This window comes from Erythranthe guttata, chromosome 5, assembly GCF_056151865.1.
Source record: "Erythranthe guttata isolate IM_541 chromosome 5, IM_541, whole genome shotgun sequence".
Lineage (NCBI taxonomy): Eukaryota > Viridiplantae > Streptophyta > Magnoliopsida > Lamiales > Phrymaceae > Erythranthe > Erythranthe guttata.
Window position 1 is genome coordinate 9590239 of NC_142537.1, and position 14667 is coordinate 9604905.

Sequence of the window (14667 nt, forward strand, 5' to 3'; positions counted from 1 at the left end):
AAACCCTAAAACACGATTCCCCCAAAAAAATTTCGAATCTGCTTGTGAAAAAATGCTTTTTGCGTCGATTGAAACTTGAAATAGCTTCCCCTCTCGTCGATTGAAGGCGCCAAGAAGTCATATTTGAGATACGGAGTCAAGAATTAAGGTTTGTAGTATTCTGTCTTGTTTGTGTTATTTGAAAAAACCCTATCTTTTTTCTCGATAACTAGAGTTGTGGGAATGTTAAAGTATGTAGGCTTTTGTATTTGTAAGGTTTTGTATATTATATTCGCGAGTTGGGAACTTTTTGAGAAATGCTACATTTAATATTTTAGTGTGTGGGGATCTGTTTTTTTGCTTGCTTGTCTGTAACAACAAGATTTTTTGCTTTGTAGGGTTTTTTTAATTATTTTTTGGTATCAGTTTTTTATTACCATTTTTTGTTGTCTTGTTGTTTGAATTGAAAATTTAAAAAAAAATGGTGTGGGGTATGCAGAAGTAGGGCACTTTGTTACTTTGTTGGTGAACTTGCAAAGTAATAATAATAATTAATTGAACAATTGTGTTTGACTGTTTTTACCATTTTTTATGCAGAATGAACAAGTTGTGTACAGTTACTATTTGGTTGAATGGTAAATTTGTCCATACACCCAAACTGGCTTATGTAGGTGGCAAAATGGAAGTAGTGGATCGAATTTGCTTAGACTACATGAACCTAGATAACCTATTCCAGATATATCGTATGAGTGGGGGGGAAAAAACTAATATTCAGTTCTACTTTGTTTATCCTGGGCTATCACTTCATGAGGGATTGAGGATGATTGAAGATGATATTAGTATCCAATTCCTAGTGTCAGCACATGAAGACTTAGACCACCTAACATTGTACACAGAAGAGAATGACAGAGAACCTTTAATTGCAATTGATGTGAATGGAAATGTGATTGTGGATAAAGGGGAAACTCTCCTGCTTAAGTACAGTGAAGGGAATACAAGAGAGACAGTAGAGACTGTAAACATTGAAGATGATGCACCAATGGATGAATATGGGACACAAATGAATGAAGATGAGGCACCACTGAATCAAGAGGAGGAAAATGAGACACCAATTACTGAAGATGAGGCAGCACTGAATCAAGAGCCATTGAATCAAGAGGAGGCACCAATGAATGAAGATGAGGCAGCACTGAATCAAGAGCCACTGAATCAAGAGGAGGCACCAATGAATGAAGAAGAGGCAACACTGAATGAAGAGGAGGCATCACTGAATGAAGATGAGCCAGTTAATAAAGAAGATGCACCAATATTTGAAGATGATTCTTCAGATGAAGATTATGTTCAATCTGACAATGAAGATGGTGATGATGATATACCCTCTGATGCCCCAAGTGAAGAGTTTGCTGACATTGAAGGCTCCTCTGAAGATGATATCTTTTTGGACAGAAATTCAAGTAAGAAAGATCTAGCTAGAAAACTGAGGCAAATGCTGAACAAGGAAAAGAGGTCAGTCCAGAGGTATAAAAAATGCAGAGTCAATCCATCTCAACAGACCACTGATTGGTATAGTGATGTTGATGATGAAGATGATATTGAAAATCTGAATTTCTTAGACAGTGAGAGGAGAAGAGTTCCTAGTTTCAGTGAAGGGGAAACAATGAAAAACAGAAATCTTGAAGTTGGTATGAAGTTTCCAAATGTAGACATTTATAGGAAAGCACTTATAGATTGGGTTGTTAGAAATGGATATGAACTGGAGTACTTAAAGAATGAAAGGACAAGAGTGACTGCAACATGCAAGGAAGAGGCTTGCAAATGGAGGATCCATGCCTCTGTTGTTCAAGGAAGTCAAATGTTTCAGGTATTGTGTTTTCTTTTGGTTTATGTTTCTTCATTGTTTTCTTTTGATCCCAATGATATTAATGAATTTATATGTTATGTTTGCAGGTTAAGACCCTAACAGGTGAGCACACATGTTCAAGAAAAAGGGAGAACAAACATGCCACTGCCAAGTATCTTGGAATGAGGATGGAACAAGGCATTAAAGACAATGCAGATATTGGTATTCAAAAGTTTCAAAACAGTATACTGAGGAAGGTTGGGGTTGAATCTAGTTACTGGAAAGCATTAAGGGCAAAAAGAGTAGCAATGACCAAGATAAGAGGCCAAGATGAGAAAGAATACACCCAATTATGGGATTACTGTGAGACCCTCAGAAGCACTAATCCTGGAACAAAGGTATTGCTTAGGAAGTTGTATCTCTCTGACCCCCCAGTGTTTGAAAGAATGTTTTTCAGTCTTAAAGGCATGAGGATGGGATTTTTAGAAGGTTGTAGACCATTGATTGGTCTAGATGGCTGTTTTCTCAAAACACCACATGGGGGGCAACTGTTATGTGCAGTTGGTAGGGATGGGAATGACAACTTATTCCCAATTGCTCTTGCTGTGGTTCCTATTGAAAACAGGGAGATGTGGACATGGTTTCTGTCTGAATTGTTGGATGTCATTGGTGGTGCTGAGGATGGGAAGTGGACATTTATTTCTGATAGACAGAAAGGGCTGTTGGAGACCATTAAGGAGATTGCCCCCAGGTGTCCTCACAGATTCTGTGTTAGGCACATATACCAAAATTTTAAACAAAAATGGACTTCATTAGAGTTAAAACAGTTGTTGTGGAGGGCTGCTTCAACAGGAAATACTAATGAATTTCAACAACATTTGAGGGCAATTGAGAGGATTGATGCAGGGGCAGCCAAATGGTTGAGGGAGATAGAGCCTTACCATTGGTGTAGAGCTTATTTCAGAAGAGGATGCAACTCTGATGTAGTTGTGAATAATCTGTGTGAGTCTTTCAACAACTTCATTCTTCAAGCAAGAGAGAAGCCAATTGTTAGTATGTTTGAGTGGATCAGAGCAAGACTAACAACCAGAATTCAGGTAAAAAGGGAGGGCATGGAGAAGTATGAGGGCCAAATCTGTCCAAACATACTTAAAAAGATCAACAAGTATGAGAAATATGCAAGAAACTGTTTCCCAAGATGGTGTGGGGGAGATGAATTTGAGGTTGAAGCATATACTGATAGATATGTGGTTCATCTTGACAAGAGGACCTGCACTTGTGGTATGTTTCAGCTCAATGGATACCCATGCCCCCATGCATGGACTTGTATATTGGACAGAAGGTTGAAAGTAGAAGACTATGTGGACCACTGTTATTCAAAAAGCATGTATTTGAAGGCTTATAGTCACATGGTACATGCAGTTCCTGGACCAAGAGACTACATAATCACTTCACATGAGCCACTTCTACCCCCAATGTACAAGAAAAAGGCTGGGAGACCTAAGAGGTTGAGAAGGAAGGCCCCTGATGAGATTCATAGGACTTCAACAAGAAGAGGCCTTACACATACATGCAAGAATTGCCTTCAGCAAGGACATAACCGGGAATCATGTAAGAATCCAACAAATCCAGCCTCTAAATTTTACAAGGTAAGCTTTTTTTTTTTATGTACATAATTTCTTGTACATTTTGTATAATTATTATAGATTTTTGATCAATTTTTCCATGTGTCATAGGGGAATTCCAGTGGTGAACCAAATGTCCAGACCACTTCTGCACCAACAGCCCAAACCACTTCTGCACCAAGAGGCCAAACCACTTCTGCACCAAGAGGCCAAACCACTTCTGCACCAAGAGCCCAAACCAGTTCTGCAACTAGAGGTCAAACCACTTCTGCACCAAGGAAATCCACTACCCCAAGTAACCCTTCACCACAAAGGAACTTCACTGCACCAAGGTCTCAAAGTACTTCTGTTGCACCAAGTACTGAAAGAATGGCCCAAGCAAATGCTGAAACAACTGCTGCAGCTCCTATTTCTACTCAAGAATCAGGAGTAGGTTTGGAAAGAGCACAACAGCCTTCAACAATTGGAAAGGTTGTATGATACTAGTGTTTTTTTTTTTTATTGAGATGGTTATATGTTTGCAACTTACCTCTATTTTTTAAATTTCTTTTTGTAGGTGTATGTGGGAAGGAGAAATGCAACCCTACTTGGAGGAAGTTCAAGCAACCCCATTGCCAATAAAAGGATAAGGAAGCCAGAGATCTCTCAAGTTCTGCAAAATATAAGGGAGAATGCCAAGAGAAGGAGACAGTGGAAGCCTTAGAAGTCCTTTGTTTGTTTGTTTTTTGGCTTTTGAAAATTGTGTAATTGTTTTGGCTGCATTTGAAGGCATTTGAAGGCTACTGACTAGGATAGTTTTTGTATGATTTCTCTTGAATTTGGCTGTGATTGCTTTTGTACTTTGAATCAAGATGATTATCACTTTTGGATGACATTTTGGTTTTGAACTTGAACCTAATTGGAAGATTATGTTTTTAGTAATTTGCAGTGCAATTAGTGTTGTTGATGTACTTGTGTACATGTTTTGTAATTGTGTATGTGTGTGATTGCATATTTTTTAGCAACAGGGAGTTGTTTATGTGTGTGATTGCATTTTTTTTAGCAAACAGGTTGTTTTTGCAAATTACATTTCACTTCAAGGTTGTTTTTGCCAATTTTTATTACAAATTTTCTCATTTTGTAAGAAATGTGTAACAGAATCATAAACATAAACAAAAATGATAAGAAAAAAAAACTTCATTCCAACATCAAAGCTTCATTCATTACAATCATAATTGAAACTAATTGAAACAAAAACAGCTAAAAAAAGGTTTTTTTACAGCTTCAACAACAAAAGAATGACCATAATAAACAATGCTAAACAAATAACCCAAGAAATATGCAAAATTGCATCACTTTTTCTTCCTTCAATCCCGTTAGACATTACTTCACGTGGCTCATCTACTTCATCCGAAAAACCTTCTGCAGAGGCTTCCCAATTCGAAAATCGTACAGCAACCCCCATCGGCTCCCAAGTTGCTCGAGTTGGTTCACACCAACGAAAAAAATTGCAGCATCGATGTTCACAGGAGTAGTACAACTTACCCTTTGATGGTTTCGTTGATGATTCAACCACTTTTATTATTGCTTTCATTTTGCATAGACATAGAGGAGTAATCCCATACCTCAAATCCATTAATGGCTTCGAATTACTTCTCCTCGCTGTGTTGCTAGACGAATACGACGACATTATCAGAATATCTATGGAAATCGAGATAAAATCACAAGCAATTGAAGGTTGAACTTGAGCGGCTGCAATTAGGGCATTGAAAGAAAAGAAAAGAGAAGAGAAGAGAAGAGAATTGGGGATTTTAAATAGGATTGGGGGGGGCATTTATGACATTTCACAAGTGAAAACAAAGAAACATTCGCACAAAGTGCGCGTGAGATACACGATTTAGCTTCAGGGGTCCAGATGCTTTGACTTTGATAACACAGGGGGGAGTTGGTCACATTTTTTTCCACAGGGGGGTATTTGACAATTAGAGATTTCACAGGGGTGGTTTTTGCAATAACCTCATTTTAAAAGATAAACAAACATAGTCCCCATGAATTTTTATTTTTTACATTCAAAATTATACCTTGAATGTAAGAGAGAATATTCTATAGGGAACCAAAATTTGGGAAATGACCAGATTTTTCTGTAATCCATATAGACTCAGTATAACTTTGACTATTTCATGTTCACACGTATTTGCAATAACAGAGAAGCACAACCCAATTTTCTCATCTTTTATGGAGTAAAGAATTGGATAATGATTAATAATTCGGCTTACCCAATATTTTAATTTTTATTTATAATAAATAGGTCGAAAACAAAGTCTATAAGCAAAGCGTCATCGTTCATTCCACCACCACCACATTCCTCACTTTCTTTATCATTTTCCTTTGCTCTTTCTTCACCGTCATCGTTTTCTTCCAAAAAGGTTATTCTTCCTCTTTTTTATATATCTATCAATATATATCTATATATATATACATACACATACATATATATTGATAGAATAATCTTCTTTTCTTGTTTTAGTTTTCGTTTTAGCTTAAAAGCTATTTCACGATTGTGATTCTGGGTTCCGTTCTTTATCTTTTGATTGTTTGTTCTTATTGGGTCTTTTCTGTAAATTAGATCACATATATATTATCTGGGTTATAAATCAAAATATCTTTCAGTGGGGTTCTTGATTGATAACCTTTGATTTTCTCGGGTATACATTGCTAAGGGTTTTCTAGGGTTTTTTTTTTTTATTTAATTTTTTTAGGATCAATTTTTGCTTTATTGATAATAAATTGAAATTGGCTTCGTCTGGAGGGTGTAAATTTCGACGATTTGGATTCATTGGTTAAATTTCAAGAATTTGACTTTTAAAATTGAAGCAGTGATATCCAGGTGGAATGGCCAAGAGTTCATTCAAGCAAGAGCATGATCTTGGTTTGTACCTTCGTTTGTTTAATTTAATTATGATCCTGGTATTACTTTATTTTTTTTAATTTTCTGATAAATTAGCATATTATATTTCTCAGAGAAAAGGCGTGCTGAGGCTGCTAGGATTAGGGAGAAATACCCAGATCGAATTCCGGTGAGAATTCAGCCGCCAATTTTATGCATTCTGTTGTTTGTAATTCCGTTTATGTGGATGATGATTTTGACAATGTTTTTAGGAATGAGGGTTTAAATTAAGAAATCTGCTTTGCATCTTGATCCAGTTTATAACATTTAATCTTTCGCCATCTTTTCTACGTTTACTCTGTCGTTCGTGATTCGAAGCAATCTATTATTCTAAGCGCCTTATTGCCGCTGCATTTTGCTATTTCTTTGTTAGGCTATACGTGTCTCGAATATTTGATAAGCTAAGGCTGACTTCTTGAAATCAATTCTACTTGAACGGTAGACTTTTAAGATTTTTTTCAATTGGAGAGTTAGGGGGCATTGCATAATATTGACGGACCATTACCAAAATTTGTTTCTTTATTTTGAATTACCAGTTCGACCTTCATCTATCGGGTTTGTGAGCAGCTTCTTTACTCAAACGTGTTCCCTTTATTTTTATTTTTAATCTTGTTTTACCCTTACGGATTGATGTTATGTTCTTGACTGAAACATTTTTTGTTGGGACGGTGATTATCTCCAGTACGAGTATTATCCGCAACGAAACCGTTATATTTGATATTAACTTCACTGACATCCAGTTGTTTTCTGAAAATGTAGGTGATTGTGGAGAAGGCAGAAAGGAGTGATATCCCAAACATTGACAAGAAAAAGTAAGTATTTGCCACAATATTAATTTTTACCAAATTGAGTACTTGCCGTAACGTGTCTCATTACAAATAGTGCTAATTGATGTCAAAATAGTGAATTTATTTTGTTTTTAACATAATTGATTTGATAAGATTATTCAACAGATGTGATAAACCAATTTTGATATTTTACGACTATGTTTCGGCCGTACCTTATGTTATGATAAAATTCTCTACTTGCAAATAAAACTGAGTAACACCTCTGATTAATGTATTTGATGGTTCTTGTGTCTACAGTTTGGCAGAGTGTTATTTCTTTTAAGTTTCTTCCTCACTAATATAATTCGTTTATAGCTAAACTAATGTTAAATGAAATACATCAAGATTGATACCATCTTTGATTGTAAGATTCCGAAAAATATAGGTAAACAATGCGTCAGAGTGCCAAATGTTTTGATGTTCGTACTGTTATTCTCTGATCATTTGTCACTTTGTCTATTTTTGTATTTTTCTTTTCCGGTTTATAATATTATTTATTTTGTATTTGGAAAAGACTTTTCTTTCCCGAAGCCTTGTAATTGTTTTTTTTCCAAACGAAATCGGTAAACCATTTGAAATTTGAAAGTCGAGATTTTGTTTTAGTTATCTTACTGAGATAATCATTCATAGGTATCTTGTCCCGGCGGACTTGACTGTTGGACAGTTTGTTTATGTTATACGGAAAAGAATCAAACTGAGTGCAGAAAAGGCAATCTTCATATTTGTTGACAATGTTCTACCGCCTACAGGTAAGCATTTTAAACCACTGATATAACTTTATACATGGTATTAATTAATTTATTATTTGATTTTTTTCTCGTTTCGGTTGTAGGTGCTATAATGTCTTCAATATATGATGACAAGAAGGATGAAGATGGCTTCCTTTACGTAACCTACAGCGGAGAAAACACATTTGGTTATCCAATTGCTTCCATTACTTCCGAGTAGTTGGTGCAAAATTATAGTGTGCTGATAATAAATACTCAGTTTGCTATAACTTTCTAATAAAAGATAATTTCTAATTATTAATATTCTGTATAGCTTCTATTTTGTATATAGTTTCCGAATCTTGGAGACACTTGAGATTTCAGCGTTTCCTATTATGTGAATACATTTATCCAATTTCTTCTTCTTCTTCTCCACTGGTTGGATCAGTATAACGATTAGGCGGTGATGAAGAAGATTTGGTGGATTCGTTTATCCTTTTCGATTTAATGTTGGTTCTTTGATGAAATAATGCTTATTATAATTTGCTGCTCGTCAGTGTTTTTTTTCCTCTGTTGCTGTCATAGTATCATTTTGGTACAGAAATTATGAAATTGTTGGTTTATAATAGTTAGTCATCTAGTTGGAATCGAGAATTTGTGGCGTCTCATACACTAACACTACGTTGTGCTCAGAATTAGGTTTTGCCGGTTTTATCACAAAATTAGGTTTTGCCAGTCTTATCATTTGAATACGACGACGCCTAAATTCTTGTGGAGATGATTTGTAAAATTAGACTACATGAGAGGTGACCTATTTGTTTTTAAAGTGTCGGAATATGCTTCAGTCTCAATGGAGAGTGAATCAAGTTATAGGGAGCTATCACTACAAGAAACTACAAAATCGGCAACGCATGTTTTCGTTGCTGAAAGTATCTGATTTTGTTGCCCGCTTCGCTTCGTTGTGGAATGTCTGGGGCAACGAAAGTTAGAGCAACGTATCTGATTTTGTTGCCCGCTTCGCTTCGTTGTGGAATGTCTGGGGCAACGAAAGTTAGAAATCGTTGATCGTTGCCAATACTTTGAGAATGACAACGACTTGCATATTGTTGTTAAACATATATGTTGCCAAAACTCTAACTATGAACAACATATTTAGTTTGTTGCCACTAATTATTCGTTGTCAATACATTAATCATGTTCAATGAAATTATTTTCATTGCCATTACATTCAAAATGCACAACAAAATTATTTCATTGCCAATAATCCATCGTGTACTACAAATTGATTTCGTTGCCAATACATTTCCTGTGCACCACGAATTTATTTCGTCTCCAATACACCGACCATGCACAACGATTTTTTATTTTTTTTTGTTCTCGAAGGTATATACTATAGATAAAAGTAATATTGACAACGATGGATATTGTTGCCAAATTTGCACTTTCAACAACAAAATTTTATCGTTCGAAAATAAAATTTTTAGAAGACGAACATATTTTATTCCTAAAATTTGTAAATATGCAAAACTATTACCGACCCGACTATTGTGGGTCGGGTAACGGTTGGCAACCGACTTTGTCGGTTGCCGAAACAGTTCGGTTGCAAATTATCGGCCGATATCGGCCACATTTAAAAAAAATCAGATTTTCAATTTATGAGGAAAAAAAATACTATTCTCATTAAATAATTCTCGAGAAAAACTTCATTTTTTTTCACTCATAAATAGTATTCTAACAAATATAAAGAATCCCACATATTTATGTTATAGATATATTATGGCTTGTTTCTTCTCGTTTGGCTTCTTTGATCTTTGTTTAATGTGAGATTAAAAAGAAAAAAAAAAAAAAAAAAAAAAAAAAAACGAGAATTCTTCCTGGACAATCAATGAGATTTTAATATTTGAAAAAAAGAGAGGTCTGATTCAATGATTCAACTACATCAAATACAAAAACACATTCTAAATATTAGTATCTCCCAAAAACTCAAACATTATTGCCCAAAAATTAAATGAAGGGTCAAAAGGCTAGAAAAAAAAATTAATATAAAAATAAAAGTCGTTTGGTCGGGTCATATCGGCCAACGGACTTTTCAATATTTCAGAAACCATAACCGACCCGACTATGCATGGGTCGGTTGATATTATCGGCCCGACCAGAACGGGTCGGTTGATATGGGTGATTATCGGCCGCAATAGTCGGGCCGATAATGGGTCGGTTGTCGGGTAAAACCGACCCATGAACAACTCTAGTTAGATCTAGGTGTTCCGGGTTGGTTCCAAGGTTTTCAGGTTGAGTGTGGTGAATTGATTAGTTTCAAATTGAGTTTTTGACACCTATTGGAGTCACCGCCAATTGAACTTTTAGAAGTGGAATGGATAATTAGGGATTGAGCCGTTGCTGTACAAATACAACTCCATGTGTAGGAGTTATTATTGTTTTGAACGAGTACCCAACAAGTTTTGCTTTCGGTTTTTGTTCAGTTTCAGTTTCAAACATTAGTTATGGTTGGTTTTCCTCCATCTAATTGATTTATGAATGAGTTTTCTCAAATGGCCCCATATTGTCCAAAGTAGTGCTAACAATGAAAAAAATTAGTGTTAGTGTTGATAAGAAGGCTAAAAACAATCATTCTTAACATAATACAAACACAAATAATTGTTAATTGCTCAGAAAACAATGTATAATATGTTTAAGTATGTCATTATTAAATAAGGCTAAATTCTATATACAATATATTAGCAAAAATTAGCAATCTAACTAGATATTTATACACTTCATAATTAATTAATATTATTTTGGTACAGTACATAACTAAGAAATATATAGAAAAATACACGACACATGCAATGCACGTGCACCTGCCTAGTTACTACAAAAATTGAAGTTCCGAAACCAAATTTGGATCTCGAGTTCAGGCTAGTAACATAAATCATTCTCAAAGACAATAAACTAGCAAAACAATTAAGATTTGCAAATGCTAAATTCCACACTTCGCATATTTGATCTATCAATCTTTCATTCCTCCCCTCTTGTGTGAGCTTGACCGGTGCCCTTCACAGTCTGTCTTGAAGTCAGGCTTACCTGCTTCTGTGGTTTCACTCCTTTTTTTATGTAATAGCTTCAAATTTAGATAGTTTACGAAGTCCCCTCATCAAAACGTCCGCTTCCTAAGCCTTTTGTAGCATGTGCCCCAAGGTACGCTCGGTTTCAGTAGAGCACTAGCGACCTGAATCATATCTAATTTGCAACATGAGAAATAAGAGATTTAGACAAAATAACATAGAACAAGAGATAAGTGAGAGAAAAGAAGCACAACAGCCAAGAAAGTTGTTATTTGACATTGAGTTGTGACCATAACAATGTCCTCTATTTTTTATTTTATTTTTGAAATATTATACATAAATATTTATTGTTTCAATATACTCTCAGTTAATAAGATACCAACTACAAGTTTTGAATATAGATAATTAAGGCATATAAGTAAGAGCACAGACATACTACAATGTAATTAGACATTATATGTAGAAGAATCTTCGAGTCACTTTCACTGTATAAGTGTGTTAATTGACATGTATTATTGTAGGAATATATAGATATGACCCTAGGTAACTAAAATCCAACTCATATTAACCAATTGTGACCCTTATTCCAATTTTGACTCCCACCGCCAGCCAGCCGCCGTTAACCACTGGTCTCCGACGTTGACTTTTTTTTTGAATTTTTTTTCCAGTAGTCACCTATTGTTGACTTTTTTTTTTTTTTTTTTTTGTATTTTTTTTTCTGAAAACCATTTTTTTCTTAAAAAAATTATTTTCATTGATAATACTGTCTTGGTTTTCAATATTACCAGTGGAGACGATAATTTAATTGTATGAGACAATAATTTACTGTATTAATTAATTTTATCGTCTTGGCCTGCGATTTTGTTGTCTCCGACCGTAATATTACTGTCTCCGACAGTAATATTGCATGAGAGTAATATTGTTGTCTCATACAGTAATATTATATTGTTTGGGACAGTAATATTAGTAGAACGATAATATTACTAACTAATATTACTGTTTTGGTATTCAATATTACTATTTCAGACAATAATTTTGTTGTTAACATAGTAACTTAGACAGAAAAAAAAAGTTTCAAAAAAAAGAAAAAACAAAAAGAAAAAAAAGTTAACGCCGGAATTTGGCCGGAAAAGAAATGCAGAAAAAAAATATTTTCTAAAAAAAGTTTTTAATTTTTTTTTGAAATTGGGAGTAAATATGATGATATATTTGTTTAAATCTGGGGTTAATGTGTAATAATGATGAAGTTAAAGTATAATGGATGGAGCTGATGAAAATTATATTATGAGGGGTATTTTAGACAAAAAACATTGAGATTGTCTTATTTGCAAGACTGTTTTTTGTCTGAATCTATGTGCCTTTAAATCCCTTGTCATGGACTTATTTGTTATTTGCCATTTGTTCTTAAAACAAAGGGTAAATTACAACCACCCCTGATGTATGGTCAAATTACGAAAACCCCCTCATGTTCGGGTAATTACAACCACCCCTCAACTACAAATCTTCTTACACGTCCACCCTCGCGGTTTCAAATTTAGTGGAATCTTCTAGATTATATGGAATATTATCACTTTTGTGCCCGTTTTATCCCATTTGAACTCGACATTTTGAAGCAAGATGATCATAATATATGTTTTTGGCTTGTATATATCAAATTGTGGTGCATCAAAAACTATATGTTTACACAAAACGAGTACAAATTAGAGCACATTCCACGAAATCTAGATGATTATGTTGAATTTGATAAGCACAAGGGTGGAGGTGTAAGAAAAAATCATAGTTGAGGGAGATAGATGTACTTATCCAAATAAGAAGGGATTTTTCGTAAATTAACCATAGCTCAGGGGTAGTTGTAATTCTCCCTAAAATAAATAATAAAAAAAAGAAAGAAATACATAAATGAAAAAAAATGATGCAAGCCGTGCAACTTAGGAGTTTACATATCTTGGTGTAGTGGTGGGTGGAATCAACGAGTGAAGCCAAATATATGCGTACAAGAGTAACATGAGGGCAGCAGCAAGTGCTTGTGGACCGCAATCCTCATTGCGCGTCAACGGAGACTAACAAATTAAACCCCGTGGAAGACATAGGGCCGGGCCGGGCCGGGCCGGGACGGGCCCCACACGGATCGATAGATAGCACACCCGTGAACCTTGACACCTAATCATCCAAATTTTCTGTGTATATTATGCTAAGCCATTATTGAAAAGTATGATTATTTTACACTAATTAATGATATATAAATTCTTATGTGGTCAGAATAATTTGACAGAAGCGCCAATACGCCAAATCACAAGAATTCCTGTCCAATATAATTCATAAAATAGATTACAAAATGAAACTAAGAGCATTTGGATTTATATCGACACTAATTTATTAATTAATTTCACTTATCTTATATGGGTCATCGTAGATTGCGAATCATTCGGTATACATATTGTTTTAGCTTTTATAAAACAAATTTGAACATATATAATTCATTACGTGTAATGCCATACCTAATATAATGATGAAGAATACAAGTAATTAAAATTTATTAATACTGTGATAAACTAATCCCACTGATTATAAGAAAAGACTCTAGAAGATCACGGGAAGATACTTTTACAATATATTTTTCTATATAAATATGTTTATTATGTGCTACATTCGGTGAACTTAGATCGAATTATGTTTTACTTTCGATTTGCACACAATTACACATATACACATATGAACATGTATATGAATTTATACACATGCTCGGATGGCATTGCATTTGACGTATATGTTGAATATATTATATAAATTGTGTACGGTGCTTATTTCCCTCCAAATGATTTTAGGGTGAACGGTAACTAGAGTGTGATATGTACAAGTGGTATAAGCTTTTGATTGAAAATTAGTAAAATAAACCTATTTTCGCGGTGTCTTGAGATCCTAAAAAAATTTAGGGCGCTGCCACGAACCCCAAAAATTTAGTTTGCCCTCTATATTTTGATTCTGATTCCACCCCTGGCCAAGAGCAGTTATAATTAGAGGGAGATTGTTGGCCCTATGTATTGGCAGCAAGTCCTAGTCCTCCAACAAGTTCATTTCTATTTGAAAATTTTAAAATCTAAATATTAAATTTATTGAGCATGTTTGGAAAAATATATATTTTATAAAATTGAATTTATTTGATATGTAGCTAGTTAGCCACTTAAAATCTTTTTATCAGTTGGCTTTCTACACAAATTTAAGATTTTTCATCCAAAAGTAACCTATTTTACCACGGTCTTAAAGGCATAATTAAAAGAAAAAAAAAACAATATAAATTGAAACTTTTTTTTTTTTGGAAGAAATATAAATTGAAACTTAAAAGAGCTTAAATTCCAAACTTGATTCATTAGAGTGTACTAATGAATCTCTTCACCAAGCTGGAATTGTGAAACCATTGAATAATTGATCAAAAGAATTTGATGGAAATTAATAATTACATATATTTTTACATACATAAAAAGCTTTAGACAGGCTCATCAGATAAATCCAAATTCAAGAACCTCATCATAGCATTATCTTGCAAGCTTGCAATTCCAAATCTCAAGTCCCACATGCCCATGCACATGAATATTAATATTCCTCAATAATTCCTCAATCAATTTGTTTCCACCACAAAAAGAAAAAGAAAAAGAAAAACAGAATAAAATAAAATAAAAAAATCCCTTCACCTATAAAAACCC

The 14667-nt window shown here is 34.3% G+C and overlaps 1 protein-coding gene across 2 annotated transcripts; it reads left to right on the plus strand.

The window, feature by feature from the left end:
- The first annotated feature begins 5663 nt into the window (after positions 1-5663).
- LOC105949480 (autophagy-related protein 8f) lies at positions 5664-8328 on the plus strand. Of its 2 annotated transcripts, none has more exons than XM_012972792.2 (6): positions 5664-5849; positions 6301-6352; positions 6445-6500; positions 7130-7182; positions 7828-7946; positions 8030-8328. In XM_012972792.2, exons 2-6 carry the CDS (start codon positions 6316-6318, stop codon positions 8143-8145), a joined length of 381 nt encoding a protein of 126 aa, XP_012828246.1. In that variant the 5' UTR covers positions 5664-5849; positions 6301-6315; the 3' UTR covers positions 8146-8328. The 2 variants fall into 2 exon arrangements, with proteins under 2 accessions (XP_012828246.1, XP_088674909.1); XM_088818783.1 differs by having other exon boundaries at positions 5721-5849; positions 6311-6352.
- The last annotated feature ends 6339 nt before the right edge of the window (positions 8329-14667 follow it).